Genomic DNA, 13,356 nt, shown 5'->3' with positions numbered 1-13,356 from the left:
CAGGAAATGTCTATGGATGTTATTTATATGGACTTCCAGAAGGCATTTGATAAAGTCCCTCTTAAGAGGCTGTTAGCTAAAGCTGGAGGTTTAAACTAAAGGTTTAAGCTAAAACCTAAAGGTTTTCAAGAACGTTGCCAGGGTTAGAAAAGTGTAGCTACGAGGAGAGATTGGATTGGTTGAGGTTATTTTTCTTAGAACAAAGAAGGCTGAGAGGTGACTTGATTGAGGTGTCCAAAATTATGAGGGGAATAGATAGAGTGGACAGGATAAAATTGTTTACCTTAGTGGAGAATTCTAGAACCAGGGGACATAGATTCAAGATAAGTGGCAGAAGGTGTATGGGGGACATGAGGAAGAACTTTTTTACGCAGAGGGTAGTGGGTGTCTGGAATTCACTGCCCAAGTTGGTGGTAGAGGCAGAAACTCTAAACTCTTTTAAAAAGTACCTGGATCTGCACCTTAAGTGCTGTAAGCTGCAGGGCTATGGGCCGGGTGCAGGAAGGTGGGATTAGAAAGGGCACCTGGGTGTCCTCGGGCTGGCATGGACAAGATGGGCCAAATGACCTCCTTCTGTGCTGTAACTTTTCTATGGTTTTATGGAACTGAAGGCAAATTATGACTTGGTTAAGAAACTGGCTGAGTGGCAGAAGACGGAGTTGGGATAATGGGCAGGTACTAATATTGGCAGGATGTGGCTAGTGGTGTCCCGCAAGGATCTGTGTTGGTGCCTCAACTATACACTATCCATTAATGACTTAGATGATGCAGTAGAAAACCACATTTCCAAATTTTTCAATAACACAAAGATAGGCAGCATTGTAACTGGTAGAGATGGAAACATAAAATTACAGAGATATTGATAGATTAAGTGAATGGGCAAAACTTTGACAAATGGATTTCAATGTAGGCAAATGTGAAGTCATCTACTTTGAACCTAAAAAGGATAGAACAGGGTACTTTCTAAATGGTGAAATGCAAGAAACAGTGGATGTTCAAAGAGTCTTGGGGATCCAAATACACAGATCATTAAAATGTCATGAACAGATACAGAAATTAATCAAAAGGGCTAATGGAATGCTGGAGACTAGAATCCAAAGGAGCAGAAGTCATGCTTCAGCTATACAAAGATTAGAACACACTGTAAACAATTCTGGATCCCACGCATTAGGAAGGATATATTGATCTTGGTGAATAGATTTACCAGAATGATTTTTGTTTTTTCTCGTTCATGAGATGTGGGCGTCACTGGCTAGGCCAGCATTTATTGCCCATCTGTAATTGCCCTTGTTACGTGTAGGCCAGACCAGGTAAGGATGGCAGATTTCCTTCCCAAAAGGACATTAATAAACCAGATTGGTTTCTTGTTGAATTCAAATTCCACCATCTGCTGTGGCGGGATTCAAACCCAGGTCCCCAGTTAATTACCTTGGGTCTCTGTAATACTAGTCCAGTACAATACAACGATGCCACCACCTCCCCTAAGGGTTAAATTACAAGAAGAAATTATACCAACTAGGGTTGTATTCCCTGCAATTTAAAAGGTTGAGGAGTGATTTGATCAAAGTTTTCAAGACATAAGGGGAACAGATAAGGCTGATCGAGAGAAACTATTTCTGCTGGGTGGGGAGTCCAGGACTAGGGTCATTGTCTAAAAATTAGAGCCAGACCTTTCAGGACTGAATTTTAGAAAACCTCTTCATGCTAAGAGTGGTAGAAGTTTGGAACTCTTCTGCATATTACAATTGATGGTAGATTAATTGTAAATTTTAAAACTGAGATTGATAAGATTTTTGTTAGCCAAAGGTATTAAAGATATGGATCAAAGGCAGGCATATACAGTTAGGTCACAGGTCAGCCACGATCTCATTGAATGGTAGAATAGGCTCAAGGGGCTAATCATCTCATCCTGTTCCTATCCTGATGATGTAACAACAAGGTGAGGCCATGTGTCAACCAAGTTTCAGTTAAATCCATGATAATACAATCATCCACACTGAGGTCATAAATGACAAAGACTTTGATTGCAAGTAAACAGACATTCTGGAAGGAAATGCAGAGAAGTGAAAGCATTGATCATCTGATGCAGCATAATTGGGTGACAAGGAGAAGAGAGGAGAGGAGTGCCCGAAAGGGACCAAATACAGGAAAACTGATATAGAAGAAATTAGCTTGGGTCTGGAGCAACAGCCAAATCTGTGCACGGAAACAGGGAACCAGGTTACATGAGCATGGGAGAGATTAGGAGATATGGCCTGGTGTAAACAGAGAACAGGGAGGAGACAATGGCTTATTAACACTGCTATCTGTCTTTGTAGCCAAATTCCAATCCATGTGGCTACAATCCTTTTAATATGGGGCCAGTAGTTACTTGTCGAAGCACCCTCTCTATCCTCCCCTGAATTCAGAGGAGTCCAAATAAAATTTATCTGATTTCTCCCTTTTGGATTATTTCTTTCTTTCAGCCATGTGCATGATGAGAGCCCCTCAATGCTCGCCACTCCCAAGAGTCGGGCATGGAGCACGAACTCACCCTGCTCTCTTTGCTCAATTCTTTTCAATGTTGACACAAAGCATGTAAATTGAACTTGATGTTCTTCTAAAAGGATGGTAGGTACTGACTGTGTGCAGCAGGTCAGACACTTGAATACTTTGCTTATATTTCTCAAAACTTTGTAGTGAGCTGAGAGACAAAATAAAAGCTAAACTGTGAGAGAGAAATCAACACTGTTTTCATATTTCTCCACATACTAAGTTGCTTTGAGTTGTAAGTCTTCCACTCAGCTCACCATGTCTTTCAGCTGGTTCTGTCCTGAGTGCAGTGCCTGTCGCACACTCTGTGAAAGCAAGATTTCATGTCGAAGGCGTTGCTTGCCAAAAGCCACGGCTCCACTCGTCACAATCATCATCTCCCGACCTTGGTTCTGCAGGACAGATACCTTAAGCAGCAACACAAAGAAAGTTACGAACTATTATTCTTGAATAAGCAGGTCATTTATGAAACAACATAGCACCTTTACTTACACAAAACACCTAAGGTACTTCACAGGAATGTTATAGAGTCAAAAAGTCATTTACTGCAAGGAAGGAGGCCATTCGGACCATTGAGTCCATGCCGCAGAGCAATCTAGTCAGTCTCACTTCCCCGCTTGATCCACATAGTCCTGTAGGTTAATTTCTTTCAAGCGTCCATCCAATTTCCTTTTGAAATCATTGATTGTTTCCACTTCCACCACCCTCGTGGGCATAGCGTTCCAGTCATTACCACTTGCTGCATAAAATGGTTCTTCCTCACATTCCCCTTCCATCTCTCGCCCAAAATCTTAAATCTGTGTCTTGCATCATGAGCTAATGGTAAGAGTTTTTCCTTTTCTACCTTATCCAAACCTTCAGAATCATGTGCATCTCTATCAAATCTTCCCTCAATCTCCTTTGCTCTGTTATCAGAACAAAATTGAGACTGAGCCAAAGGAAATAACAAAACTAGTGACTAAAAGCTTGGTCAAAGGGGTAGGTTTTAAGGAGGATCTTAAAGAAAAAGAGAGAGGTGGAGTCTACTCCATAATAATTATTCTGCAGCATTCGTTACCAATTGTCTCATCCTCTGGACAATATTTAAGTATTGGCTCTCAGTTATCTCTGCAATCACCTCCTAACCTTGGAACCAGCAGCAAAAGCTTCTCTTCCAAGTTTTTTTAAAAGTAGGAGTTCTCTTACAGCACGTTCACACATTAAATAGACTCACCATCCCTGTCACTGTGTTCTAATCTCACCTGCTCGACAATGGAAGCAAGCCGCCCAAGAGCGAGGCCGCACTCGTCACCTCGGGTCACCACCGCACTGCCAAGCTTTACCACAACGCGCTTGGCCTGCTTCAGCTCACTGCGATGGGCAAATGGTTTCCCTGGAGTGCGCCTTAGCGGAATAGTGAGAAATGGAACATTGCTCCAGTGGCGGGCAAGTGGTTTATAGGATGCTGATCCATAAGTTGGCCAGCCTAGAGAAAAGAGAGAGAAAAATTCAGATCATAATCTGGAAACAGTAGTCAAGAAACAAAAAAAAAAATCTTCCGAGAGTAACGTTATGTGAAACAATGGTTATGGTTCACTCTTTTCAATGTAACATCAGAACTACCATTTGAAAATGAATTTTTACAACTAGAAGGAAGAAATAATGGAAACCAAACCCCACCCCCGAACAGGTCTGATTTGACCTCTGATCTTGTAAAGCACTTAATGAGCAATTACTCAATTGGAACCATCATGACAGATAAAATCAAAATATTGCAAATCAGCAGGTTAGGAAAACAGAAGTTAATGTGCTAAGTGGCACTCTATCACAACTGGCACAGTAAAGTTGGAGAAATTGTTTAAAGGACTGACCAACAAAGATAGGAGAGTGAACGGTGCAGACCAATAGTTAAAGTATACACCACCTCCTTTCACACACTGTGGTTTCATAAAATAAACCCAACATCTGCAACACCAGTGTGAATGGGGAGCCCTGCGGTCCACTGAACAGCATACTCCGCACTTAATAACGGTCTGAAAATGCCTCCTTTAGGAGCTGGTTTCAAAACAGCCTTCTGCCTGTCTTACATAAAAACGTAAGAAATGGGATTATTATCCTAGCTCTTTTGCATCTGGTGGCTCAGGAATTGGTTCGCGAAACTTCTCACACAGATTCCTTGTAGGACAGTTTCAGCCAACAGACAGAGAAGGGATTCACATAAAAGAAAATAAAACTAATAAAAATAGAAAGTTCTAAAAACATACAGCAGGTGCTTCAGTTTCTGAAAAGAGAAGTTATTGTCTTGAAAGGCACTGCAATATTCACCTGTTTTTATTGATATTTCCCTGTGTGTTGTATTAATTCATTTAATGCAGCTGAGCATCATAAATAGGATCTGGGATCACACTCACATAGCTGAATAACCCTAAAGGTAAGTAAACTCCCCCCTTCCCCACAAATATTAGAGTCTGGAGGTCCTGTAATGCAGTGTTTAACTGTGGCCCTTTTAAACTCTAGTTAACCAGGGGAAATGCTTTAGAATTTTTAAATGTTCTGATACCATTCAATCTGGGTCACACTGAATCAAAATTCATCTTCTGAAGTGATTGTGACTCATCCCTAGCATCAGATCCAAAAACACAACAAAACTTTAAACTTAGTGCTCACATTTAGTTGGCCACAAGCCTGCTTTAGACAAGGTTGAGTTGAATGTGGCAGCTCTGAAGTGATTGATCAGGCCCATTTTACACAGCATGATGAGGAATGGGCAGCAACGTCAATACCTGCAATAGAGTAAAAGCAGAGCGTGAGCACAAACTATCCAGCAATGAACTGTCCAACTATTGTGCCACTACAGTAAATGTATTAACACACAAACTAAATGCTCAGATAATATTATGAATTAGACTTCTAATGTCAATGAGTTTTCTACAAATAGTTGCAGTATTCAGAGAGCAGAGTATTTAAAGCGAATTTTTCAGAGGCTGTGCAGCTCCCATTTTCTTTTTTTAACAGCGGAGAGGGTGGGGGGGTGGCAGTGATGGTGCAGCAAAGGAGGCCTTCCAGTATTAAGCAGATGTCTCTGAGGTAACACTTTAGAAGTATACAAGATGTGCAGTGGGATTAAGATAGTAAACCTAATCAATACGTCAGGGTGAGAAGTCACAGGTTTGGAGGCAGGTTTCAGAGAGAGATAACCATCAGATGGGTGAGGTGATCTGAACCTAAGCTTATTTAACAATCAGCTAGTTGCTGTGATGATGAAATGGTAGGGTCAGTATTCAGTGAGCAGGAGATTGAACAGGCCACAGCCTTCCTCTTGTGATCTATATATTGTTCGAAATATTATACAGCAGTGATTCACACAGAACATTGTTACATGCAAACATGCATTGAGTTTTAAAGGGTGAACCTGTGCACTCTTCCTTCACCTGCAGTATTTAAGAATTACTGTAAATTCTAATGACTTTTTATTGAGTGTATCAGCATTTTAAAAAACAATTCCACATCACCTACCAGAGATTTTGGCCTATTTTTTTCTTCTGCAAAGGTTTCTCCAATAATAATGTTAATAAAATGAACAGAATCCAGCTAACAACCTTCTTCTACTGAATGTTTGTGATGGAGTGGCACTTGGATTAAATTCAAACAAAGAAATTCAATCAAAAAAGTGCAAAGCAACACCTCCAAATCTAAGCAGCCAATCAGGCTATGCCTCTGAGCTGCTTCCTGTGTGTCAAGTGGAAGTGATTTCAAAGTCCTCCCACTGCCCAGTCAACAGCTGATGAAATCCAGCAAAGGAATTGCAAACATAGCCACGTGGGCCACTCCTAGAAAACGGGCAGCTAGCAGAGCTCACCAACTTTTATAAAAATGTCTGCATTTAACAATTATTTCTTCCAATCTAGCAGTGTGCAAGTTGATCTTTTTTCATGTACAAGGCAACAAAAAAAAATCAGGCAGGAACAAGATGGTCACAGAAAATGACAGAGTTCCATAGATTCAGCAAATAATGAAACCTTATGATTAAAAATACAATTCTTATAATATATTGTGAATTTCCCAACCTCACTTAATGAGTTCTAGCTGTGTCATAAAGCTCTTATAACAATTCTGCCTCAAAGTCCAATCTATTCTTCAAAAATAGAAAATGTAGGGAGAAAACAGATTAGTGTTGCAGGTCTATATATTTATACCATGATTTTGTGCTTCGGTCACAGACATATTGAAGCAGAATTTTACCCAAATTTATTTTCAACTCTGTGCTTTTTTTTTTACTTTTTGCAACCTGCATGCTTATCTTTCAATTTAGTTCTGATGAAGTTCTGAAAAAATTAACCATTTCTCTTTACAAATGCTGACTGGCGTTTGCATTTATAGCACATTGTTTTTATGCAATTTCCTTCCTAGTTTTAATGTTTCTGCTTTAAATCTGTAGATGGCGCCCAAGCTCTATCCCTCATCTAACTTGACGAAAAGCTCCATGTACCCTTATCCCAGCTCACCAGAGTTGCTAGCTATCCAGTTTTGGACCAGTGAAGTCCGTTTATATTCTTATTTCTGTCTTATGATGTGCAAGCATTGGGTATTCAAATGTTGCATTTTTTTTATATAACACCTTGTAAAATGTCTCATGTTGCTTCAAAGCAGTGTTAGCAACGAAAAAGACATTGGTAATGAACAAAAGGAGACGACATTGAGACAAACCAGGAGGAATAGTTCTCAGAGGGTTATAGATTAGAGGAAGTTACAAAGATGGGGAACAGCAAGGAAGCCATGATTTGAACAAGAGGATGAGAATTTTAAAATCAAATGTTGGGCTTTTTAAATTCTTTCACAGGGTGTGAACGTTGCTGTCTAGGCCATCTTTAGTTACCCTTGAGATGGTGGTGGTGAGCTGCCTTCTTGAACCGCTGCAGTCCATGTGGTGTAGGTACACCCACAGTGCTGTTAGGGAGGCAGTTCCAGGATTTTGACAGTGAAGGAATGTCAATATAGTTCCTAGTCAGGACGGTGCGTGGCTTGGAGGGGAACTTGCAGGTTGTTGTGTTCCCATGCATCTGCTGCCCTTGACCTTCTAAGAGGTAGAGGTCACTAGTTTGGAAGGTGCTGTCAAAGAAGCCTTGGTGAGTTGCTGCAGTGCATCTTGTAGATGGTACACACTACTGCTATTATGTGTTGATGGCGGAAAGGAGTGAATATTTAAGGTAGTGGATGGGGTGCCAAACAAGCAGACTGTTCTGTCCTGGATGTCAAGCTTTTTAGTGTTGCTGGAGTTTCATTGTTATGGCACTGCCGATGGTAAATGGCACAGCTGATGGTAAATGGCACAGCTGATGGTAAATGCCAAGTTGTTCAAGTCCCAAAGGGAAACTTGAAATACCTGCCACAATTTGTTTTGCAATTTGTATAAATTTTGAGATGGATGCCCCGAATTCAGTACTAAGACCACCAGTCTTATAGGTTTTTACAAAACTAGATTAAACATTTATTAAAAGAATAGACTTTAAATACATACAAAGATGTACAAATTACTGTGATAATTTCTAATTCCCCAAATCAATCTAACTGCCAGTTACATTTTCATTAAGGCAATAGTAAGACGCACAGATTTTAAAAGACCCAGGCAAAGAAGCATGATATCCTGAACAAGTCGACTTCCAAGTGAGTTTTCTTAACTTCAATCCTTTGAAGACAGTGGCTTGAGGCATAGATGCTGAAAGCTTTTTCACACATTTGTGAGATCTTAAAAATGCCTTCCTTTACACACAGCCCTTGCTCTTTCTTTATATGTATTTTCCTCTTTGAATGCAAATACCCATTGTTTCACTATGTCTTTGGACACTATTTCCCTGATAATAAAACCCTGTCATAACACTAAGTTTTACCAGTAACCTTTGGGAAAAATAAACACACCGTTTCTAAACTTCACCTGGCTAGGTGACACATTTCAATCCTCCTTTGAAAACAATCCTTGACGCCACAGTTAAATGTCACCTTAATGTCAAAGATAATCGCTCTCACCTCACCTCTTGAGTTAGCTCTTTTGTCCATGTTTGGACCAAGGCTGTAATGAGGTCAGGAGCTGAGTGGCCCTGGTGGAACCCAAACAGAGGGTAAGTGAGCAGGTTATTGTGGTGTAACTGCACTGTCGACGATACCTTCCATCACTTTGCTGATGATCAAGAGCAGTGGGATGGGGCAGTAATGGCCAGATTAGATTTGTCTTGCCTTTTGTGTACAGAACACATCTGACCAATTTTCCACGTTGTCGAGTATATGCCAGTGCTGTAGCTGTGCTGATACAATCCCATGAATCCAGCCTTACTTTGAAATCTGCCCAGTTTTGCACTCGCAAACACTGGCAACATCATCACACTAAGAATAAATCTTATTCATCGAGATGGAAAAGCCAGTAGGTTTATTTTATTTTACATTTGAAGTCAGATGATACACAAATATTTTAAGGGCAGTAGAATAAAAAGTGTAGTATATTACTTTGGCAAAGTACTGCTGCATCCCTTTAAAATAACTGCAATTGTATAGGTTTTGATGAGACCATGCCTTAAGTACTGTGTATAGTTTTCGTCTCCTTACCAAATGAAGGATATACTTGGCTTACAGGTTTCATTAGATTGATTCCTGGGATGAGAGGATTATGCTATGAGGAGAAATTGAGCGGATGAGGCCTATATTCTCTAAAGGAATGCTTCCCAAACTATTTTCCAATGTGACCTCATTTTGACACTTGAAAATTGAAGTGACCCCAGCAAGAACAAAATAGCAATAAAACAGCATAATAGCATTCAGTATATAATTATTAAAGTTCATGTATTATAGATTAACATGTAATAATACATCATGTAAATATGAAAGTCTGAGTAGTGTACAAATGTTATTACGTACTTATGTAGGTTTTCCAAGCTCTCCATATTCCCCGGTGACAGAAGACTCAGTGAAGGCCCTCTTCGCCCCCACCCCCACATTGTAACTAACCCCTCTCCGCGCACATACTCCCAAACCTGCTCTTACCCTGTTCACTCACTCAGTAGCCCCTCTTCCCAACCCCCCTCCCCACACTAACTCACTCACACACACACGTATACACACAGCAGCCCCCACTCACTCACAAACTCAACAGCCCCTCTTCCCAGCAGCCCCCACTTACTCAATAACTTAGCAGCCTCTCTTCCAAACCTCTTCCTTCCCCTACACATATACACACACCAGTCCCTCTCCCCTTCCCCCTTTAGGTCTAGTTACCCATTCCTATGAAGCAGAGTTGCTATCCTGGGTAAGGAGCCTGTACAGCAGGCAGACAGAAGCACAGTAAAGTTTGAAGCTGCCATTCATCTTCCTGGCTCAGCTGCATGACCTCCCGGTTTCCCTGCACTCTGGACACAGTCAGACTCTGTCAGCCTCTGCCTGCACCAAATCGGTGCACAAACATCCCGGGCCTCCTCAGCACTCGCTCCTAAGGTCAAAGGGCACTTCAGGGTCACTGCCCTTCCCTTGCTGATGGCAGCAGCAATCCAATGGCTCCAGGAATATCCCGGCAGAGCTCCAGAATGGGCAGTCTACTCGCCACAGTTTTCTTTGCTGCCTCAGAAGAGTGGAGGTCATGACCCAAAATGTGATTTCCATGACCCCATTAGGGGTCACGGCCCACAGTTTGGGAACCCCTGCTCTAGAATTTAGAAGAATGAGGGGTGATTTCATTGAAGCACCGAATTCCTAAGGGGGTTGACAGGGTAGATGCTGGGAGGATGTACATGGGGGTCACAGTCTCAGGGTAAGGGGTCAGACGTATAGGACCAAGGTTAGGAGAAATTTCTTCACTAAAAGGCTGCAAATCTTTGGAACTCTGTATTGCAGACAGCTATGGATGCTAATTGATGAGTACATACAAGTCAGAAAGCAAAGAAACTTCTGTAGCCAGGGAGTAGTGGGAGTATGGAGCTCGTTACAGAGTGGTTGAAGTGAATATGATATTAATGGAAAACCAGACAAGCAAGGGAGACAAGTAGATAGATGGTTATGATGATAAATTTAAATGAGGAAAAATGGGAGCACGCAAGATTGGAGCACAAACACCATAATGGGCTAGTTGGACCATATATATGTTTCTGTGCCATATATCCTATGTAATTCTACGTGATAATATTTTGAAAATATGGGGATCAGGCAGGAAGGTGGAGTTGAGGCAGTAAGCCATGATCTTACTGAGTGGCATATGCCTGCTCTTATTTTTTATGTTTGAAAATTCAATTGTAAAACACAAGCGTAGTTCAGTCAGAATGTTATTGTTGCTTGATTGTGAATTTTGCAAATTATAATTTCAAACTCATTTTCAGATCCCAGTCAGAAGCACCACGCATGAACTACCTGGGCTCCCCACCCCGCCCTGCCTCTCTCCCGCTCCCTCCCTCCCCCCAAGCTCTCTCTCCCTCCCTCCCTCTCCTCCTGCACCCCCCACTGGCCTCTCGCTCTCTCTCTCTGCCCCCATGGGCCGCTCTCTCTCTACACGCACGCCCCCCACCGGCCTCTCTGTCCCTGCACCCACCCCCTCCTCCCCCCATCTCCAGGTCTCTCTCTCTCCAACCTCCCGACCCCCAACTCCCCGGGTCTCTACCCCCCAACCTCCAGCTCTCAGCTCTCTCTCCCTCCCTTCAGCTACCCCACCCGGGTCTCTCTCTCTCTCACCCCCCAACAACCCCCGGTCTCGCTTTCTCTCTCCCCCCTCCGGGTCTCTCTCTCCCCCCCATGCCCCCCCAGCTCTCTCTCCCTTTCCTAACCCCTGGCTCTCTCTCTCTTCCCTTCCTCTGCCTGTATCTCTCTCTTCTGCCTTGGCTCTCTCTCTCTCTTCCCGCCCCCCCCCCCCCCCCCCGCCATTTCTCTCTCTCTCTCCCCTGTCCCTCCCACCCCGCTTCTCCCTCTCCTTCCCAACCCCCGGGTCTATAGCTCTCTTTCCTCCCCGCCCCCGGATCTCTCTCTCACTACCCCCCGCCAGATCTCTCCCCCTCCCCAACCCCAGCCGGATCTCTCCCCCTCCCGCCCAACACCCGCCGGATCTCTCCCCCCCACCCGCGCATCTCTCCCCCCCACCCCCCCGCGCATCTCTCTCCCCCCCCCACCCATCTATCCCCCCCCGCCCATCTCTCCCCCCCGCGCATCTCTCCCCCCCCACCCCCGCGCATCTCTCCCCCCCCCACCCATCTCTCCCCCCCCACCCATCTCTCCCCCCCACCCCCGCGCATCTCTCCCCCCCTACCCCCGCGCATCTCTCCCCCCCCACCCCCGCGCATCTCTCCCACCCCACCCCCCCCCGCGCATCTCTCCCCCCCCCACCGCGCATTTCTCCCCCTCCACCGCATCTCTCCCCCACCCCCCTCCCAGCCGGATCTCTCTCCCCCCCCCTCCCCGAGCCAGATCTCTCTCTCTCTCCTCCCCCCCTTTGCAGGATCTCTTCCCCCCCGCCCCACCTTGCAGGATCTCTTCCCCCCCACCCTTGCAGGATCTCTTCCCCCCCCACCCCTTGCAGGATCTCTTCCCCCCGCCCCTTGCAGGATCTCTTCCCCCCGCCCCTTGCAGGATCTCTTCCCCCACCCCCCCCCCCCTCCTCTTGTGCAGGCTCTCTCCCCCCCACCCCTTGTGCAGGATCTCTTCCCCCCCCCCCCTTGTGCAGGATCTCTTCCCCTCCCCCTTGCAGGATCTCTTCCCCCCCCCTTGCAGGATCTCTTCACCCCCACCCCCTTGCAGGATCTCTTCCCCCCCACCCCCTTGCAGGATCTCTTCCCCCCCACCCCCTTGCAGGATCTCTTCCCCCCCACCCCCTTGCAGGATCTCTTCCCCCCCACCCCCTTGCAGGATCTCTTCCCCCCCACCCCCTTGCAGGGTCTCTTCCCCCCCACCCCCTTGCAGGGTCTCTTCCCCCCCACCCCCTTGCAGGGTCTCTTCCCCCCCACCCCCTTGCAGGGTCTCTTCCCCCCCACCCCCTTGCAGGGTCTCTTCCCCCCCACCCCCTTGCAGGGTCTCTTCCCCCCCACCCCCTTGCAGGGTCTCTTCCCCCCCACCCCCTTGCAGGATCTCTTCACCCCCACCCCCTTGCAGGATCTCTTCACCCCCCCCCTTGCAGGATCTCTCCCCCCACCCCCCCCCCAAGCCGGATCTCTCTCCCTCCCCCCCCACCCCAAGCCGGATCTCTCTCCCTCCCCCCCAATCCGGATCTCTCTCCCTCTCCCCCCCCCACCCCAAGCCGGATCTCTCTCCCTCTCCACCCCCCCCACCCCAAGCCGGATCTCTCTCCCTCTCCCCCCCCCCACCCCAAGCCGGATCTCTCTCCCTCTCCCGCCCCAAAGCCGGATCTCTCTCCCTCCCCCTCCCCCTCCCCCCGGATCTCTCTCTCTCTCTCTCTTCGCTTCCCCCGCCCGGGCCTCTCTCTCTCTCTGACACACTCACCGTCGCCGGGTCTCCGGGAAGCCGCTCCCGGCTGCCATTGGTCAAGGGGCGGGGCCACGTGCCGCACGGAAAGGCGGGAAGCCCGGGGCAAAGGTCACGGCGGCAGGTGAGGAATAAACACCTGGAGAGGTAACGGGGGGGTGGGTGCTTGGAGATGGCGACGGTGTGGATTGAGCATTGGGTCAGAGTACAAGATTGACACACCTGATGCTTCACCTCCCTCCCACATACAGTAGTTGGGAGATGGTGGTGTCGTCTCTGGGCAAGTCATTCAGAGACCCAGGGTAATGCTCTGGGGACCCAGGGTTTGAATCCCACCTCAGCAAATGGTGAAATTTGAAATCAGTAAAAAATCTGGAATTGAAAGTCCAATGATGACCATGAAAC

At 45.9% G+C, this 13,356-nt stretch overlaps 1 protein-coding gene across 3 annotated transcripts in view; it reads right to left on the bottom strand.

Moving 5' to 3' along the window:
* The window catches only part of aldh18a1 (aldehyde dehydrogenase 18 family, member A1), a 60,479-nt gene extending 47,451 nt beyond the window's left edge, over positions 1-13,028 (bottom strand). For 2 of the 3 annotated variants that reach the window (XM_078564966.1, XM_078564968.1), the window contains exons 1-4: positions 6,028-6,133; positions 5,179-5,294; positions 3,774-3,997; positions 2,790-2,939 (exon numbers count right to left, since the gene is read on the bottom strand). In XM_078564966.1, coding sequence (XP_078421092.1) covers positions 2,790-2,939; positions 3,774-3,997; positions 5,179-5,266 — 462 coding nt within the window. In that variant the 5' untranslated portion in view covers positions 5,267-5,294; positions 6,028-6,133. Of the gene's footprint in view, positions 1-2,789; positions 2,940-3,773; positions 3,998-5,178; positions 5,295-6,027; positions 6,134-12,969 lie in introns of those variants that run through there. The other variant, XM_078564967.1, reaches the window with a different exon arrangement.
* Positions 13,029-13,356: the final 328 nt, after the last annotated feature.

Source organism: Cetorhinus maximus, chromosome 20, assembly GCF_964194155.1.
Source record: "Cetorhinus maximus chromosome 20, sCetMax3.hap1.1, whole genome shotgun sequence".
Classification (NCBI taxonomy): Eukaryota; Metazoa; Chordata; class Chondrichthyes; order Lamniformes; family Cetorhinidae; genus Cetorhinus; species Cetorhinus maximus.
The sequence above is the reverse complement of the archived record's forward strand: the minus strand, read 5'-3'. Positions and strand labels throughout refer to the sequence as shown.